Source organism: Myotis myotis, unplaced genomic scaffold, assembly GCF_014108235.1.
Source record: "Myotis myotis isolate mMyoMyo1 unplaced genomic scaffold, mMyoMyo1.p scaffold_m19_p_1, whole genome shotgun sequence".
In the NCBI taxonomy this organism is placed as follows: Eukaryota; Metazoa; Chordata; class Mammalia; order Chiroptera; family Vespertilionidae; genus Myotis; species Myotis myotis.
Genome location: NW_023416313.1, coordinates 28,864,946 through 28,880,285, shown reverse-complemented (window position 1 = coordinate 28,880,285; position 15,340 = coordinate 28,864,946). Strand labels below are relative to the sequence as shown.

The following is a 15,340-nucleotide window of genomic DNA, read 5'->3' as shown; positions in this document are numbered from 1 at the left end:
GGACCCCTGGACCCGCTGGGGTTGGACCCCGGCAAGAGTTGAACGAAAAGGAGCTCAAAATGAATTCCCAACTTGAAAGCCACATTTCTAAAGAAAATATAAACTACATCATAGACAATGATTGATAAAATTATTTTTAGGATGTGGCTTTGTATCATTCTACAATTATCTATGATATTCTATGTTACTCATATAGAGCAAATTGCTAGGAGCTGTCTGTTGTATGGTGAATAGGGTGGGGGACACACAACCACTTAATAACTTCTCATGCATTGAAAGTTACATAGTGTTAATTATTTCATTTGAAGAAGTAACACTTTCTGACACCACCAGGAAGACTAATTAAATACCCCAGAGAAGAAGTGTTATTTCAGATTTTTTTTTTTTTTAAAGTCAGGCTTAAACTAGAGTAAAGGGCAACTACAAAGAAAGAAAGGGTGAAGGAGAATGGCAAGGGGTGTAGTATGGGTAAGGTACACAACATAGGACGGCACCAGGAAGGAAACACAAAGGTGATTATGAAGGGTCTTATATGCCATGCTATGAACTATGCACTTAATCTATTGGCAAAGGGGCAGCAGTGAGAACAATTTTGACCAGAGAAGAGTCATCACACAATTTATAAGGAAGGAACACTTTAGCAGTATTAAGGAGGGTAGATAGGAGTTGGCGAAACTAGAAGCAGGAAGACTAAAAGAAGCTGCTCTAGAGGCTATTGCCAGTGAGGATAGGGTGGAAAGGTGCGCGAGCCACGTCCCGTGTGGTTCAGGGTTTGGGATCTGGAGAAGGGCCGGGCGCAAATGACAGAAATGAGACAAGAAATAATTTGGAAATATTGGGGGCCAGGTAGAAAGTCCAACGCAAGGGGAAGGACTCCCCCTGGTGCCTAGGCCTTGCCACCTTTTATTCAATTTTGGATACACATATTGCCCTTAGGCAGGCAATTCCAGTAACAGACAGACTATCCTAAAGGTCAGTAAATATTAGTAAAGATTTACTCTGAGACTATTTGGTCAGGAAATTGCTTAGCTACCATTGTTTCGACTAAACAGTCGGTGCATAGCTCTGGCCCTTGTTAGGGCTCAAGGTTCACCAGTGTTCCCGGCTCCTAGTTTACACTTCTGTGATAGTGAAGACAATGGGTAGCTTCCAACAGAAAGGAATATTCAAAAAATGTAGGAAACAGAATCCAGTGAAAAATTAAAATGTAGAAATGAGTAAGAGGTTCAGATTGAGTGCAAAATCTCGACAAGTGACAAGATGTTGGTGCCTCTCACCAAGGCTAGACATAGAGAAGGCAAGACAGGAAATGTTGAATGATTAAAAGCCATGGCCTATCTGAGAGCTTTTGAAATTGTTCGGGTTGTATTTTAAAAGTTTATACTTTATTACATTTAAATAATTTTCTTCTACAAAATAGTAATAACTAACAGAAAAATTATTTTGCAAGGTCAACAGAAATATTGTCGATAGCAGTATTCTGTGATGATGGTAAAAAGGTCATAAAAGAAAATGTCAGTTAATGTGTTTAACTTATATACCATTTTTTTAATATAGAAAATGAATACAGTACGATTTTTTCCATCCCTTGATATCAGTAATATATATGAATTACATATGAATTATATTTTAGTGCATTAAGAATCCTCAGTTTATATTGATCTATAACATAATTTTAATCTTAAAAGATAAAAGTTCATTTTTATTATATATTGGGTATAAGAATCTTTTCTTATTAATATGTATTTTGGGAACAAAATGTAAATTTATATCAGCATAGTCTTTAATTTTAAATTTTTATAACCTGCTAAGCTAGTTTGAAGAACAGCATAGGATTTCTAGTTGGTGGCTGGTATGCTCCAAGTTACCAACTAACCCAGGGATATTAGATCTATCATAGCTTGTGCCCGGACTGAACTTTGGACTCAGTGTTCCGACTCCCCATGTGCTCTAGATGCCATCCTTAACAACTTGAAATGGGGTTGGGTCACTAGAATCTCCTCACAAGAGAATATCATTTGTATTAGCAGAAGTGGCCTCTTTGAGAACATCTTTACTCTTTCCCTTGTCAGTCCCAGACTGAACATGAAGCAATTGCTTGATGAAACATTACCTTGAGGGACATCAGTTGATTCTGGTACCGCATACAGCTTCCCTTTGGGAGCATTCTCTCCCTTGTCTGTCAGTCTGGGAATGTCTCGGGACTGTACTTGGTAAGCCCTTAGTAGCTATTTGTTAATTGAGCCAATGGTCCCACTAAATGGATGGGACTCAGTGTGCACTCAGTCTTCCCTTTCCCCACTGATTTCCTTTACTAGCACTTTGGGGAGAAGGTGTGTCCTCAGCTTCCTCATCAGAACAAACTGGATCTTTAGGAATTGAAGGAACACATTCCAAAGAGAGAGAAGGCACTACAGATCTTCTATTACTGATGGTTCTAGAGGCCAGAACAGTCTCAAAGCCTGTTGGGAATAGATAGATCTTGAAGTGATTTCAAAGTCAAATCCATTTGTTACCAATAACAGTTACAGTCATGATGGGATTGTTTAGTTTCTCCTTTAAGAGTTTTTTTGTATCCTGTTCAAAGCATGCAGGCATCTTAATTCTTGTTCAGGATTCTCAAATAGGATATACTATGAATATCAATACATTTACATTAGTAGGAAAAAAAAACACGGTAAACAAGGAAAACTATAAGAACAAACAGAATATACAAAAAATGCAAAAATTTAAAAAATCAAAGACCAAAATTTAAAACTATAATGAAAAATGATTGTAACAAAACATAGTGCATAATGGTTTTATTATTTTTCTGAACTCTTCCTGTATAATGGACAATTTATTGACCATCCAAATGCAGAACAAATGGAGTGTTGTTCAAGTCTTTCCTTTTTATCAAATATGTATTGAAGGGTTTACGGGAAGGAAGATACTGGGTGAGGTGCAGCAATTTCTTTGTGGTAGAAAAGTGGCAAATATGTTATCAAATTCAAAGTTTTCAACTCTTCATAGGGAACACAAAGCGCCATATACACAAAAGTCACTTAATAAGTATCGATTGACTTGTATGAAATTGACTGATGGCCAGTGGCGCATGTAGGTGTATGGGGATTAACCCAGGAAGCAAAATGTCTGCTGTTATTGCTGATAGAGCAAAGCATACCAATGACTACCTTTTAAGAAAAATATGTGTATGGCACTGTATTTATGATACACGATGAGCAAAATTATTAGTATCCTGATCTCCTTGAAGGGATTTCATTACTCTTAGTATGGTAAATTTATATTCTTATTAATATTCTTATTAATATTTAAATTACAGGGGTGAGGATAGTATAGTTTATTGCTGTGTGGTTAGCTCTAGTGAATACATGTATTTAACTATGATAATTTTTCCTTCTTAGAGTAAGTGAATGATGCTTAGAGTTGGTGTTTGGTTTCCCTCAGAAGGACACTCTATGATATGGATTATTTGGGATTACCAGGAAGCACTAGCAAAGAGGGTGGGAAAGTGACACAGGGAAGGGATGGGAGGCAGAGCAATGTATACTAATAAACAGGTTACTGCCGAGGGCAATTGAGGCTTAATCCCACTGCAGATCTCTCAGAAATGGTTCCTTAGAGTTGTCTCCACTGAGGGGGAGAGAAACCTGATTTATAATACCTTCAAATACTATCAGTTATTGGTTGATTTTTTTTCTATGAGCATAAACTTCTCTGCACTTCTGGTCCACCCTGCACAGCCAGGGAAAACCCTTAGGCAGAGAATCTCTAAGGGAAATATTACATAAATTCTGTAAGGGACCTCAGTTGTATTATATTTGTATGACAATTATTATTTTTATGTTTTTATTGATTTCAGAGAGAGGAAGGGAGAAGAAGAAAGAGATAGAACCACCAATGATGAAAGAGAATCATTGACCAGCTGCCTCTTTCATGCCCCCTACTGGGGATCTAGCCCACAACCTGGGCATGTGCCCTGACCTGGAATTGAACAGTGACCTCCTGGTTCATGGGTCAATGCTCAACCACTGAGCTACACTGGCTATATGACAATCATTAAATTACTTAGATGAAATGGACAAATTCCTAGGATAATGAAAAATACTAAAACTAACTCAAAAAGAAATAGCAAACCTAAATAGACATACAAGGAAAGAGACTGAATTAGTAACAAAACAACTTCCCTCAAAGCAAATCCCAGTTCCATATGGCTTCACTGATGAATTTTGTCTAACATTTAAAAGAGAATTAACACCAATCCTTCACAAAATACCCTAAAAATAGAAGAAGAGAGAACATGCCTCAGCTCATTCTATTAGTCCAGTATCACACTGATACTAAACAAGACAAAGATAGTGCAAGAAAACTGTAGACCAGTATCCCTTATGGATACAGACACATAAATGCTCAACAAAATGCTAACAAATCAAATCCAGCAACATAAAAACATTACACACCAAAACCAAGTGAGATTTATCTTAGTATGCAAAGTTGCTTTAACACATGAAAATAAATTGATGTAGTGTCACATTAATAGAATAAAGGGCAAATGCTTTATGATTTTCTGCATGCGTGCAAAAAAAGTATTTGACAAAATCCAACACCCATTTATGACTTAAAAAACACCCCTCCCCCCTCTATAAAGTAGGCAAAGAAGGGATTCAATTTATATGAAATATCTAGAATAGGAAAATACATAGGAATAGAACTGAATTAGTAGTTGCTAGAGCCTGGAGGGAGGGAGGACAGGGAATAACTGCTAATGGATTCAAGGTTTCTTTCTGATTATAATTTTTTTCCTGAAGTTAGAGAGTAGTGATGTTGCACCATTTTATACCAAAAACACTGAATTGACACTTATAAATTGTGTATTTTATATAATGTAAATTATATCTCATGACAGCTTTTATAACAAAATAAAATAAGAGTCTATAAGGGTGAATCAGGGGAAGTAGTATTTTTATAGAGAGATAAGGTTAACTTTAAGAGTAGTAGTAACAGTTTTAGGTGATGAGAAGTGATAGGATTACAGATATTTTTGAGACTCAACCAGAATTACTGTTTAAAAGAAAAATGTTGTGGGTGAAACCAAGATTTGTGGCCAAGGGTTGGAATAACAACAACAATTATAGGGAAGTCTGCAAGCACAATTGATTTTGAAAAGAAAAATAAATTTTGTTTGGATCATGATGAGTTTGAGAAAATTACTAGATAGTCAAGTGGAGATGTCAACTAGGTAGTTGGATATAGGAGTCTAGATTTTAGAAGAAAGCTCTGGACTGTAAATAAAAATTAAAGAGTCCGTGACTAAATGAAAGGAACCATCGAGCACTAAATATAGAGAACCCACCCCCAACCCCAAATGAATGTTGGTACACTCTGATATTAATAGTTGGAGGCATAGCAATAAAGGATTCAGAGAAGTGGGAGTCAAATAAAATCAAGAAATTGTGGTGTTTCAGAAACCAAGTGAAAAAAGGTGTTTCCAGGAGAATTAATATTTTCTTGTTATATTCTTTCATAGCATATATAACTCCTGCAATTGTATACTTATTTGCTGTTTGCCTGATATATCTCTTTATTAGGCTATGGAAAGCTGCATTATAACAGAGCCCTGTCTGCTTTAAGTGGCTCTGTGAGAAAGAATGACGATTCACCTATTCAACAAAAATTTATTAAAAATATACATTATGTCAGGGGTTGTTCAGTGTTGGACTTTTATTTTTTTGAGCAAATAAAAATCCCTGTGTTCATGGAGCTTACCTGCTAGTGGGGGGGATATAGTGTAGGATTACCTTATAGAAATTTCTGTGACCATGAAAATGTTCAACTGTGCTATCCAATATGGTAGCCAAAGTCATATGTGGAGAAAATGTGGTTAGTGTGACTGAGAAACTAAATCTTTAATTTTATTTGATTTTAATTAATTAAAATTTAAATAGCAATATCTGGCTTGTGTCTATTATATTGGTAGCTATAGACAGCAAATAGTAAACACAATAAGTAAATGAACATATTAGAGTTAGGGGGAGACAGGGAATGGCTGCGAATCTGAGTAGGATGGTAAGGTGGACCTCACGGAAGAGATAACAGAAAGCCCACTGCTATGTTCAATTGTGTTGAAATCTTTGTCCACTGGTAACCAGCATTAGTGCCCAATTTCAAATGTATGTCAATCATTCACAAAATGCTGTACAGAAAGACATGATTTAATTCCTGCTAAATGTTAGAAATTTTCGCTTGAAGGTTTGATTGCTAGTGTAGTACATTACCCAGTATAGTTCAACTATTTATGACTTCATCCAAATATTTTTTGACAAACATTTACAGAAAATGTTTTCTGTTTGTTTTTTTCATGTATTCACCATCCATTTACTTTCCAGCCTTCTTTCATTTGTTTTATGCAAATGCTCATTTCTAGGCTCTAAATATACTCTTTTTTTTTTTTTAATATATTTTATTGATTTTTTACAGAGAGGAAAGGAGAGAGATAGAGAGTCAGAAACATCGATGAGAGAGAGAAACATCGATCAGCCGCCTCCTGCACATCCCCCACTGGGGATGTGCCCACAACCCAGGTACATGCCCTTGACCGGAATCGAACCTGGGACCTTTCAGTCCGCAGGCCGATGCTCTATCCACCGAGCCAAACCGGTTTTGGCTAAATATACTCTTAATAGTAAAACAATAGGGCCTATTTCAGCATATTCTAAAAATACCACGTTAGGGAAAAAAATCTATTCCTTTGATTTCTATGCTTTCCTGTTCTCAATGTTATTTTTTTCTTTTGTTTTAATTATTGAAATATCTTTCAAACTGGATATATTTTCTTTAATCTCCCCTGTTTGTTTGCCCACTGTTATAAATGTGATATAGCATTTCTAGTACAACAGCCCTGGACATACCATTCTCTATATCTAAGTTCTTTGGTGAATGCTATGGAGAGAGAGAGAGAGAGAGAGAGAGAGAGAGAGAGAGAGAGAGAGAGAGAGAGAGAGAGAGACAGCATTCTCATTGCAGGTATTTTTCAGTACAACCTATGTCTGTCCTTACAGCCAAATACCCCACACTTCTGCACACGTTAACCATGTTCATAAGCCAAACTTAACTATTTTAAAAGACTTTTGCAAAATATTTTTTAAAGTAAGTTTGATTGTTATTACCTAGTAAAGAGTAATCTCCATGACTTAATTTAAACGTTTCTTGAAATTATTTATGGGTTAATTTTGGGTATGCTTCAGGGCCATTTACTTTTTTTTGAAGTATTTCAAACATTCAGAAAAGCACAGAGAATAATATGATTGATTCTGTGATCAGCTTTATCTAATCTTAAAACGTTGACAAAATTAATTAATGTCAGTTTTAGAAGGAAAATATTAGAAATATATTAGAATCTCCTTGGTGCCTCTCAGTAGATTGTTCCTCTTCCTCTCTCCCCAGTTAGCTGTCACCCTGAATTGGATGACTGTTCTGTGGGTCACACATTCTTCTATGTTTATCACACGCATTCCTTATTTATCCCTAAGTACTTGTTATTAAACTCATGTATTTGGCCTTTGAAAAACTCTCTGGAAGATCTTCTTATTTTTGCATATATTGCTCTTGATATTTCTAAAGCCAAACATTTAGCTGATAAGCAATTATTTTTGAGGTAACGCATGGTGGATGCTTCCGTTAAAATCCTCTTTCTGTTCAGCAGTTAAATTTTAGTTCCCACCGACAGTTCCCCCTTTTCCGTGACTTTGTTTCTTCATTGGGAACCTATTTCCCAGGCTCTCCACCTCCCTCTGTCAAGGGGCAGTTGGTCTCTGACTTTACAAATGACAGTGCCCTTTCTTACGAGCAGTGACCACTCTTCAGGGCCATTTTTTAAAAATATATTTTTATTGATTTTTTACAGAAAGGAAGGGAGAGGGATAGAGAGTTAGAAACATAGATGAGAGAGGAACATCGATCAACTGCCTCCTGCACACTCCCCACTGGGCATATGCCCGCAACCAAGGTACATGCCCTTGACTGGAATTGAACCTGGGACCCTTCAGTCCGCAGGCCGACACTCTATCCACTGAGCCAAACCAGTCAGGGCTTCAGGGCCATTTTGTATGTTGATGAAATATTTTGGGGAGAGTTATATGTTCTCTATGAACTATAATTAGAAACAACTTGTTAATTCACATATAAAGCACCTGATATGTAGCAGGTGTGCTAGCACTGGTGACATAACAGAACAGAAAAGCCTCAGTCTCTGTCCCTAGCAAATTTAAATTCTAGTTGGGAAGACAGACAAAACACAAACAAAACAAAAATATTAAGGCATAAAAATAAGGGCAAGTTCTAAAACACCCTGTGAAAACAACATAGTGTCAGAGAGAGAAAAATGAGAGAAGAGAGCTTCCATTATACAGGAAAAGTAGCAAAGCCCTGCTCTGAGCGAACATTTAAATCGAGACCAAAGGCAGAGTAGCAGTTAACGAAAATGAAAGAGAAGTAAATGCCAACGTGAAAGCACTGAGGCAGGACAGTGCTTGTTGTGTCCACTAAAGTGATCAGGATTTGAGAAGGTCGCTCATGGTACCTAAAATGCGGAGACTAGGGTGGCTCCAGAGTATCAGTGGTATTTGTTTATGTGTGACATCCATCCATCACATGGACCAGAGTATTGTAACAGGCATTAATAACGCAACCCTGTCCTACATGCACATGGGTAAACAAAATAAAACCAGAAGATACTGTTGGCTTTGACAGAATCCAAAAATTACCTCTACCCTCTTCATATAATCTCACCCCACTTCCCTGGCCTCCCCTTTGCTCCCCTTTCTTTCTCTTATGGAAAGCTCCATCATCATCCAAGATTGCACTTCCAATGCAGAACCCTGGAAAGCCGTGTTAGACGTATCAGATATGTATAGTCATCACACTAGAATATCCCACTAATGCCTATTGATTATTTACAGCTCTGGGCATCCATCCCTATGGAAATCCTCAAAGTCTTATTACCAAGAATCTTTTTTCCAATCTCGGGTACCTATTGGATATTTGTGGTCAGTGTGTGCTTAGCTGATTTTTTTTTCCTGGACTTTCATAGCTGAAGAATATTCCTTCCAATGCATACATTCTTTAGCTATATTTATGAAGTCAGTAAACCATGAAATCATTTCTTTAAGGTAACTTTGCATATTTATCTTCTTCCTCTTTAGTTTTTTCTCCTCTTGGAACTTTCATGGTAAAATCTTATTTTTCACTCTTACTATTAGCTGGCACTCCTCTGCAGCCATTAGGTACTGATAATACTCTCCCTTATTCTTTGCTTTCCATTTGGCATGTAGTGGATATTGTTCATATCCTTAAGCATAAACATATTCACACATTTTTGCCATCTCTCTTTTTCAAGTTTACTCTTCCAGACTAAGGAAGACAATTGCATTTGCTTCTACTTGGGTGAAGACTACCTTAACATTTTAATTTCTCTGCTCTGGAGTATTTTAAATCAATATCAATAATTACTAAAATTTTATTCAATTGTTTATTGAATAAATGTGATAGTATTATTGATTTTTGTGCAAATAAGGGGAAGGGGAAACAAACTTGGGTCTCATTTCCTTCCTTCCTCCCTCCCTCTCTCCCTCCCTCCTTTCTTTCCTTCGACATATATAATTTAGTCCAGCACAGGCCCAGTACAAGATGAAAATACAGAGCCTTTAGTCAGAAAATGATTAAGAAATTTAAAAATAGCCAGGTGGTATTGCTCAGTAGGTTGGGTATCCTCCTGTGCAACAAAAGGTTGCCGGTTCAATTTCCAGTCAGGGCACATGCCCAGGTTGCAGGCTCAATCCCAATAGGGGACATGCCAGAGGCAGCCAATCTCTTTCTCTCTCTCCCTACCTCTCTCTCTAAAAATTCAATTTAAACAAGAATATTAAAAAATAAATTTAAAAATAGTAATTATAGAACATTAAACTGAGCATGGGGCTTTTCTGAGCACAGGGTCTTATGCAGTTGCACAAGTTGCATATCCATGAAGCTGACTCTGTGCAGGTCTTTGGAGCAGGTGGCAGCTGAGAATTAACTTTATAAATATACTAGAGGCCCAGTGTATGAAATTGGTGCATGGGGGGGCTCTCTCAGCCCAATCTGCACCCTCTCCAATCTGGGAACCCCTCAAGGGATGTCCGACTGCCTACTTAAACGGGCAGTCAGACATCCCTCTCACAATTCAGGACTGCTGGCTCCCAACTGCTTGCCTGCCTGCCTGCCTGCCTGATTGCCCCTAACTGCTTCTGCCTGCCAGCCTGATCACCCCCTAACCACTCCCCTGTCAGCCTGATCAATGCCTAACTGCTCCCCTGCCGGCCCGATTGCCCCAAACTGCCCTCCCCTGCCAGCCTGGTCACCCCTAACTGCCCTCCCCTGCCGGCCTGGTCTCCCCAACTGTCCTCCCTTACAGGCATGATCGCCCCCAACTGCTCTCCTCTGCCGGCCCGGTCCCCCCTAAATGTCCTCCCTTGTTGGCCTGGTCCCTCCTAACTGCCCTCCCCTGCTGGCCTGATTGCCCACAACTGCCCTCTCCTGCTGGTCATCTTGTGGTAGCCATCTTTGACCACATGGGGGTGGCCATCTTGTGTGTTGGAGTGATGGTCAATTTGCATATCACGCTTTATTGTATAGGATTTAGGTTTCAAATCAGTTTTATAATAAAATTTCATAAATACAGTTTTTGTAATAGAATAGTATATACATATAATAAAGTTGAATGACTATATTTGGAACACTGTAACTATGTCTTTAGCACAGAGTATTGTGGTGAATACAAATATGTAGTTAATGAGAACACACTTTTATTTCAAATTTATGTGGACTGTGTATAAGGCTTTGGTTTACCCTGAGGGCTCAGGAGCCTGATTGCTTGGATTCTAAGTGGGTCATTGGGCATAATCTCTTACTTTTCTGTACATAAGTGTACACACACATTGGGATAAGAGAACATCGATCTCATAGGTTTGTTATGTTGATTAGTATGTGTAAAGCCTTTTGAAGAAGTCTACTCTGCTTTTTCATATTCTTTTTATTTCTTTGGTTTTGCCATAGTGGATTCAATATCCCAGACTTCATCTCCTCTCTCTTTCATGATTATAAATGCATGTCCCATATAATATTAAAAAATTTCACGGTATTGTTTGTCTAGAATTAAAAATTTGATAGTTACTAGATAAGACATTCATTTCATGATGATAGAAATTTTTATTTTATTTTTATCCCCTGACTGTATAATGGTAGAAATTAATGATGCATTTTTTTATAAGAACATTTAAAATGTTTTTCTCTTAAATACTCCCGCCCCCCACCCCCTCACTATTTGCCTTATTTAAAATCACCTGGCTAACAGAGCAATCCAGTTAATTGTGTTACAGTCAATAAGGGACATAACTATAGACTTTAATTCAATTAAGATGAATTAAATAAGATGAATGCTAAATAAGTCTTGGCAATTTCGGCATTCTTAAATACATTTAAAAGCGAGCTTGTTTGGAAGTAATCCAGTGTGATTAATGTATGTTATTTGCTTTTATTTTTATATCACTGAATAATAACTTTTATATTAATATGGATTATATTTATTTGTAATGATTAGCCATCTGTTTTTTGCTTTATTCAGAAGATTCATTAATTTACAACCTAAAAACTAAATCTCTACCATCATTAAGTACCATCTGAAACATTTAGTTTAAATATCAAATACAGGACTATATCACAGAGTAATCATGCTAACTATATTTTATTTTCAGTACCTATGGAAAATTTATGAAAACTAGTTCAATTATGATAGATTCTAAGAAACTATTAATTTTGAGAAATATGCATACAAAAGAATGCTCTAGTCAGTTGTAGTTTCCAAGTAAGAAGATCTTAATACTTCTAGGAATTTTGCATTTAGGGTTGCTAGAACCTATGAAATAAGTGAGCAACCTAGATATTTTTGTTGGTTCTGAAAGTTGAAAAGAAAGAGCAATATTCCTAAATATCACAGTTTTCTAACCATGCCATGAACTTGGCCACTTCTGTCTCCTGTGCCTCTCATTACATAACATCTATTTTCAATCTCCTTTTCTCCTATCAGACAGTATTACTGAAGTCTTCACTAACATCTACGTGACCAGTTTTGGCCCTGTCTCAGATACAGATATGGTGAGTTTTTCATTAAATACTGCTTTTACTTAATATATACAAAGTTGGGAGGAATAATTTGTTTAGAAGAAAGGAGTATTTTTAGTTTTATAGGATTATGTGATTGACTCATGCCTATTTGTTCTAGCCAAATACATGAGAGTTAAGGATGCTAATCCTTTTGTATCTGTAGTGCGCCATTGTAGCTTGGGGTTTTGATTAGTCCTTTTTAATATATATATAGTCACTGAAAAGACAAGAGTTAATAGTATTGGTGAGGATGTGGAGAAAATGGAACCCTTGTGCACTGTTTGTGGGCATGTAAGATGGTACAGCCACTGTGGAAAACACTATGGAGGATCCTCAAAAATTTAAAAATATAATCCATAGGATCCAGCAATCCCACTTCTGAGTATCCATCCCAAGGAAATGAAATTAGGATCACAAAGAGGTATCTGCCCTCCCATGTTCATGATAGGCTAATTCACAATAACCAAGGTATAGAAACATGGTATATATCCACAGAGGGATGTTATTTAGCCATGAGAAATAACAAAATCCTGCCATTTGCTACAAGATGGATTGATCTTTAGGGCATTATGCTAAGTGAATTAACAGAGAAAGACAAATTCCATGTGTATTACTTTTATGTCAAATAAAAAAATTAAGCTCATAGAAAGAGTAAAAATATGGTTGTCAGGGTCTGGGGGTGGGGATAGGGAGAGGTGGGTGTAAGAGTGCAAACTTTCAGCTATAAGATAAAAAAGGTCTGAGGGTCTAATGTAAACTATGGTGACTATACTTAATAACACTGTATTGTATAATTCAAATTTCTAAAAGAGTAGAACTTAAACAAATGTCACACACACAAAAGATAAATAGTTGAGCTAGATGGAGGGGAATTCTTTCACAATGTATAGGTACATTAAATTGCTACAATGCACACTTTAAATATCTTACAATTTTATTTGTCATTTATACCGCAATGAAGCTGACTTTTTTTTAAAAGGGAAGGGAAAGAAACTGCAATTATTTAGCTATTGTTTCCATTTAAGACTTCCTTTCAGGGAAAGTTGGCAAATTTATATATTTCTACAAATCATGAGTTATGAGAAAAATAAAGTAAGGAAAATAATGGGAAAAGGCATTATAATTCTGCAATTAAAATTGAAGTTTAACAGTTAACATAAGGAATCTACTGATGTCAAGTTGAAATGAAGAATAGGGGATACTGATGTGCAAAGTTAAGACTTGAAGATTTAGCATAACGTGTGTCAGAACTGGGACGGGACCATGTCCCAGTGAGGTGGTCATGATCAGCCAATCATGCTGTTGTGTGTCTGTGGTCCTGTCTGCTGCTGTCATTGTTTTTATGAAAGCTTTGAAATTTTAAAAATCTACATTCCCAAGAGCCTATGTTCATTATATTTTACATATAAATGATGTATGTTTTTCTTGGTTGTCCCTATAAACAAGGTATTTTAATAAAACATTGAAATGAGAAAAATAAAATAAACGTTAATGTTTATATGCAAATAAATAAATAAAAATAAAAAGCTGGTAGATAATGTTAGGCCTGTAGTCATTAGCAACAACAAAAAATTTAAACTTCTTCATTTTTTAATTGAAATCAAAATTTGCTCGCTTTTAAAAAAATATAATTTATTGATTTCAGAGAGGGAAAGATATATAGAAACATCAATGATGACAGAGAATCATTGACTAGCTGCCTCCTGCATACCCCACACTGGGATCAAGCCCACAACACGGGGATCGAACAGTGGCTTCTTGGTCCATAGGTCAGTGCTCAACCACTGAGCCATGCCAGCCAGGCAAAATTTGGACTCTTCAGTGAACTTCACCTAAGAACTTTTAAAAATTTTAACACACTCATGATTTGATTTATTTTGGAGGCCTCTACCACACTTTATATTAAACATTAAAATTGACTTACATTCCAAACTATATATAATTGAGTTGAGTGGAATTATGGTTGGCAACATTTAAAAAAATCACTTTGATTTTTTAATTTTATTTTTCTGTTTTGGAATGTATTTGTATGTGAGTGTGTGTACGTATGTGTGCACAGGAGCCTATATATTGAGATATTTTCCCAAATGAAATACATATTTTACATCAGAGGCTGTTGAAAGCTTTGTGGGCCCTCAACAGTTTTCTAATGTTACATTTCTCTGAATATCCCAGCCTAACACAGTCCTACAGAATTCTCTTTGGTCATGTCCAATTTTCTACTTTATTTCTATCTTTATTCACCTGCTTACTCAGTCTTACCAGTAGCTTGCTTGGAGGAAGTCTGATTAATTGCAAGGCCACCAAGTGAGCACCTATCATCAGCATCCAGTCAGAGGAAAGAATCCACAACGGTCATTTGAGCAGGGAAAATCCAATATAATTAATTATGAACTGGTAGAAGTGGTTAAATAATAAAACAGGGTAAAAGAAAACCAATCAATGCAGAATTAGCAAACGCAGTAGGCAACGTCTGCTTCTAGGAGTGAAGCATCATGAACAAGGAAGACAGTGAGGACTTGGCAGAGTGCCTTGACACTGAAGGCTGAGTCAGAGCTCAGTGAAGAATAAGTTGGTGCTCCAGGAGCATGCCCCTGTCGCTGGTGAAGAAACCTGGGAGGGTCTTTGCTGAAGCTGGTGTGTAAGCATATCCTGCCTGGTGGCTGGAAACTCCTCGCATACCAACCTTTTGAAGCAACGCAAAGAGTGACGAGGCATCTGAATCCCCAAGAGAAGCACAGAGAGAGTCGTCTTCTTTTGCTAGGACATCAAAAGATTACTCCCATACCTTTTGTTGACAAAGCCTAACATTGTGCCAGCTGGCAAAGGGCCAGTGTTGACAGAGTCCTTCTGCAGTATCGCCGAGAAGGGGAAAGGAGGGTGGATTTGGAGCTGAGAGGCAATACACTGATAATTGGTATACATAATAATGTGTGGAATGGGGAGGATTTTGAATGAGAGCCAAGAGGTGGTTTGATCACACAACAGGTACTGTTTGCTATTTGTCCAAATCTAGAGAAGCATGATGAAGATGGGGAAAATGAAACCTGAATTATCTATATACAAATGTAACACCGACATATACAAATATACATAATTAGTGATATTGCACATCTACCAGTGAAGACAGCACTCCATTTAAAAG

The 15,340-nt window shown here is 37.0% G+C and overlaps 1 protein-coding gene across 3 annotated transcripts in view; it reads left to right on the top strand.

The window, feature by feature from the left end:
* Window positions 1-15,340, top strand: part of GABRA2 (gamma-aminobutyric acid type A receptor subunit alpha2) — a 110,697-nt gene that overhangs the window by 40,052 nt on the left and 55,305 nt on the right. For all 3 annotated transcript variants that reach the window (XM_036332865.1, XM_036332854.1, XM_036332874.1), the window contains exon 4: window positions 12,119-12,186. In XM_036332865.1, coding sequence (XP_036188758.1) covers window positions 12,119-12,186 — 68 coding nt within the window. The remainder of the gene's footprint in view (window positions 1-12,118; window positions 12,187-15,340) is intronic.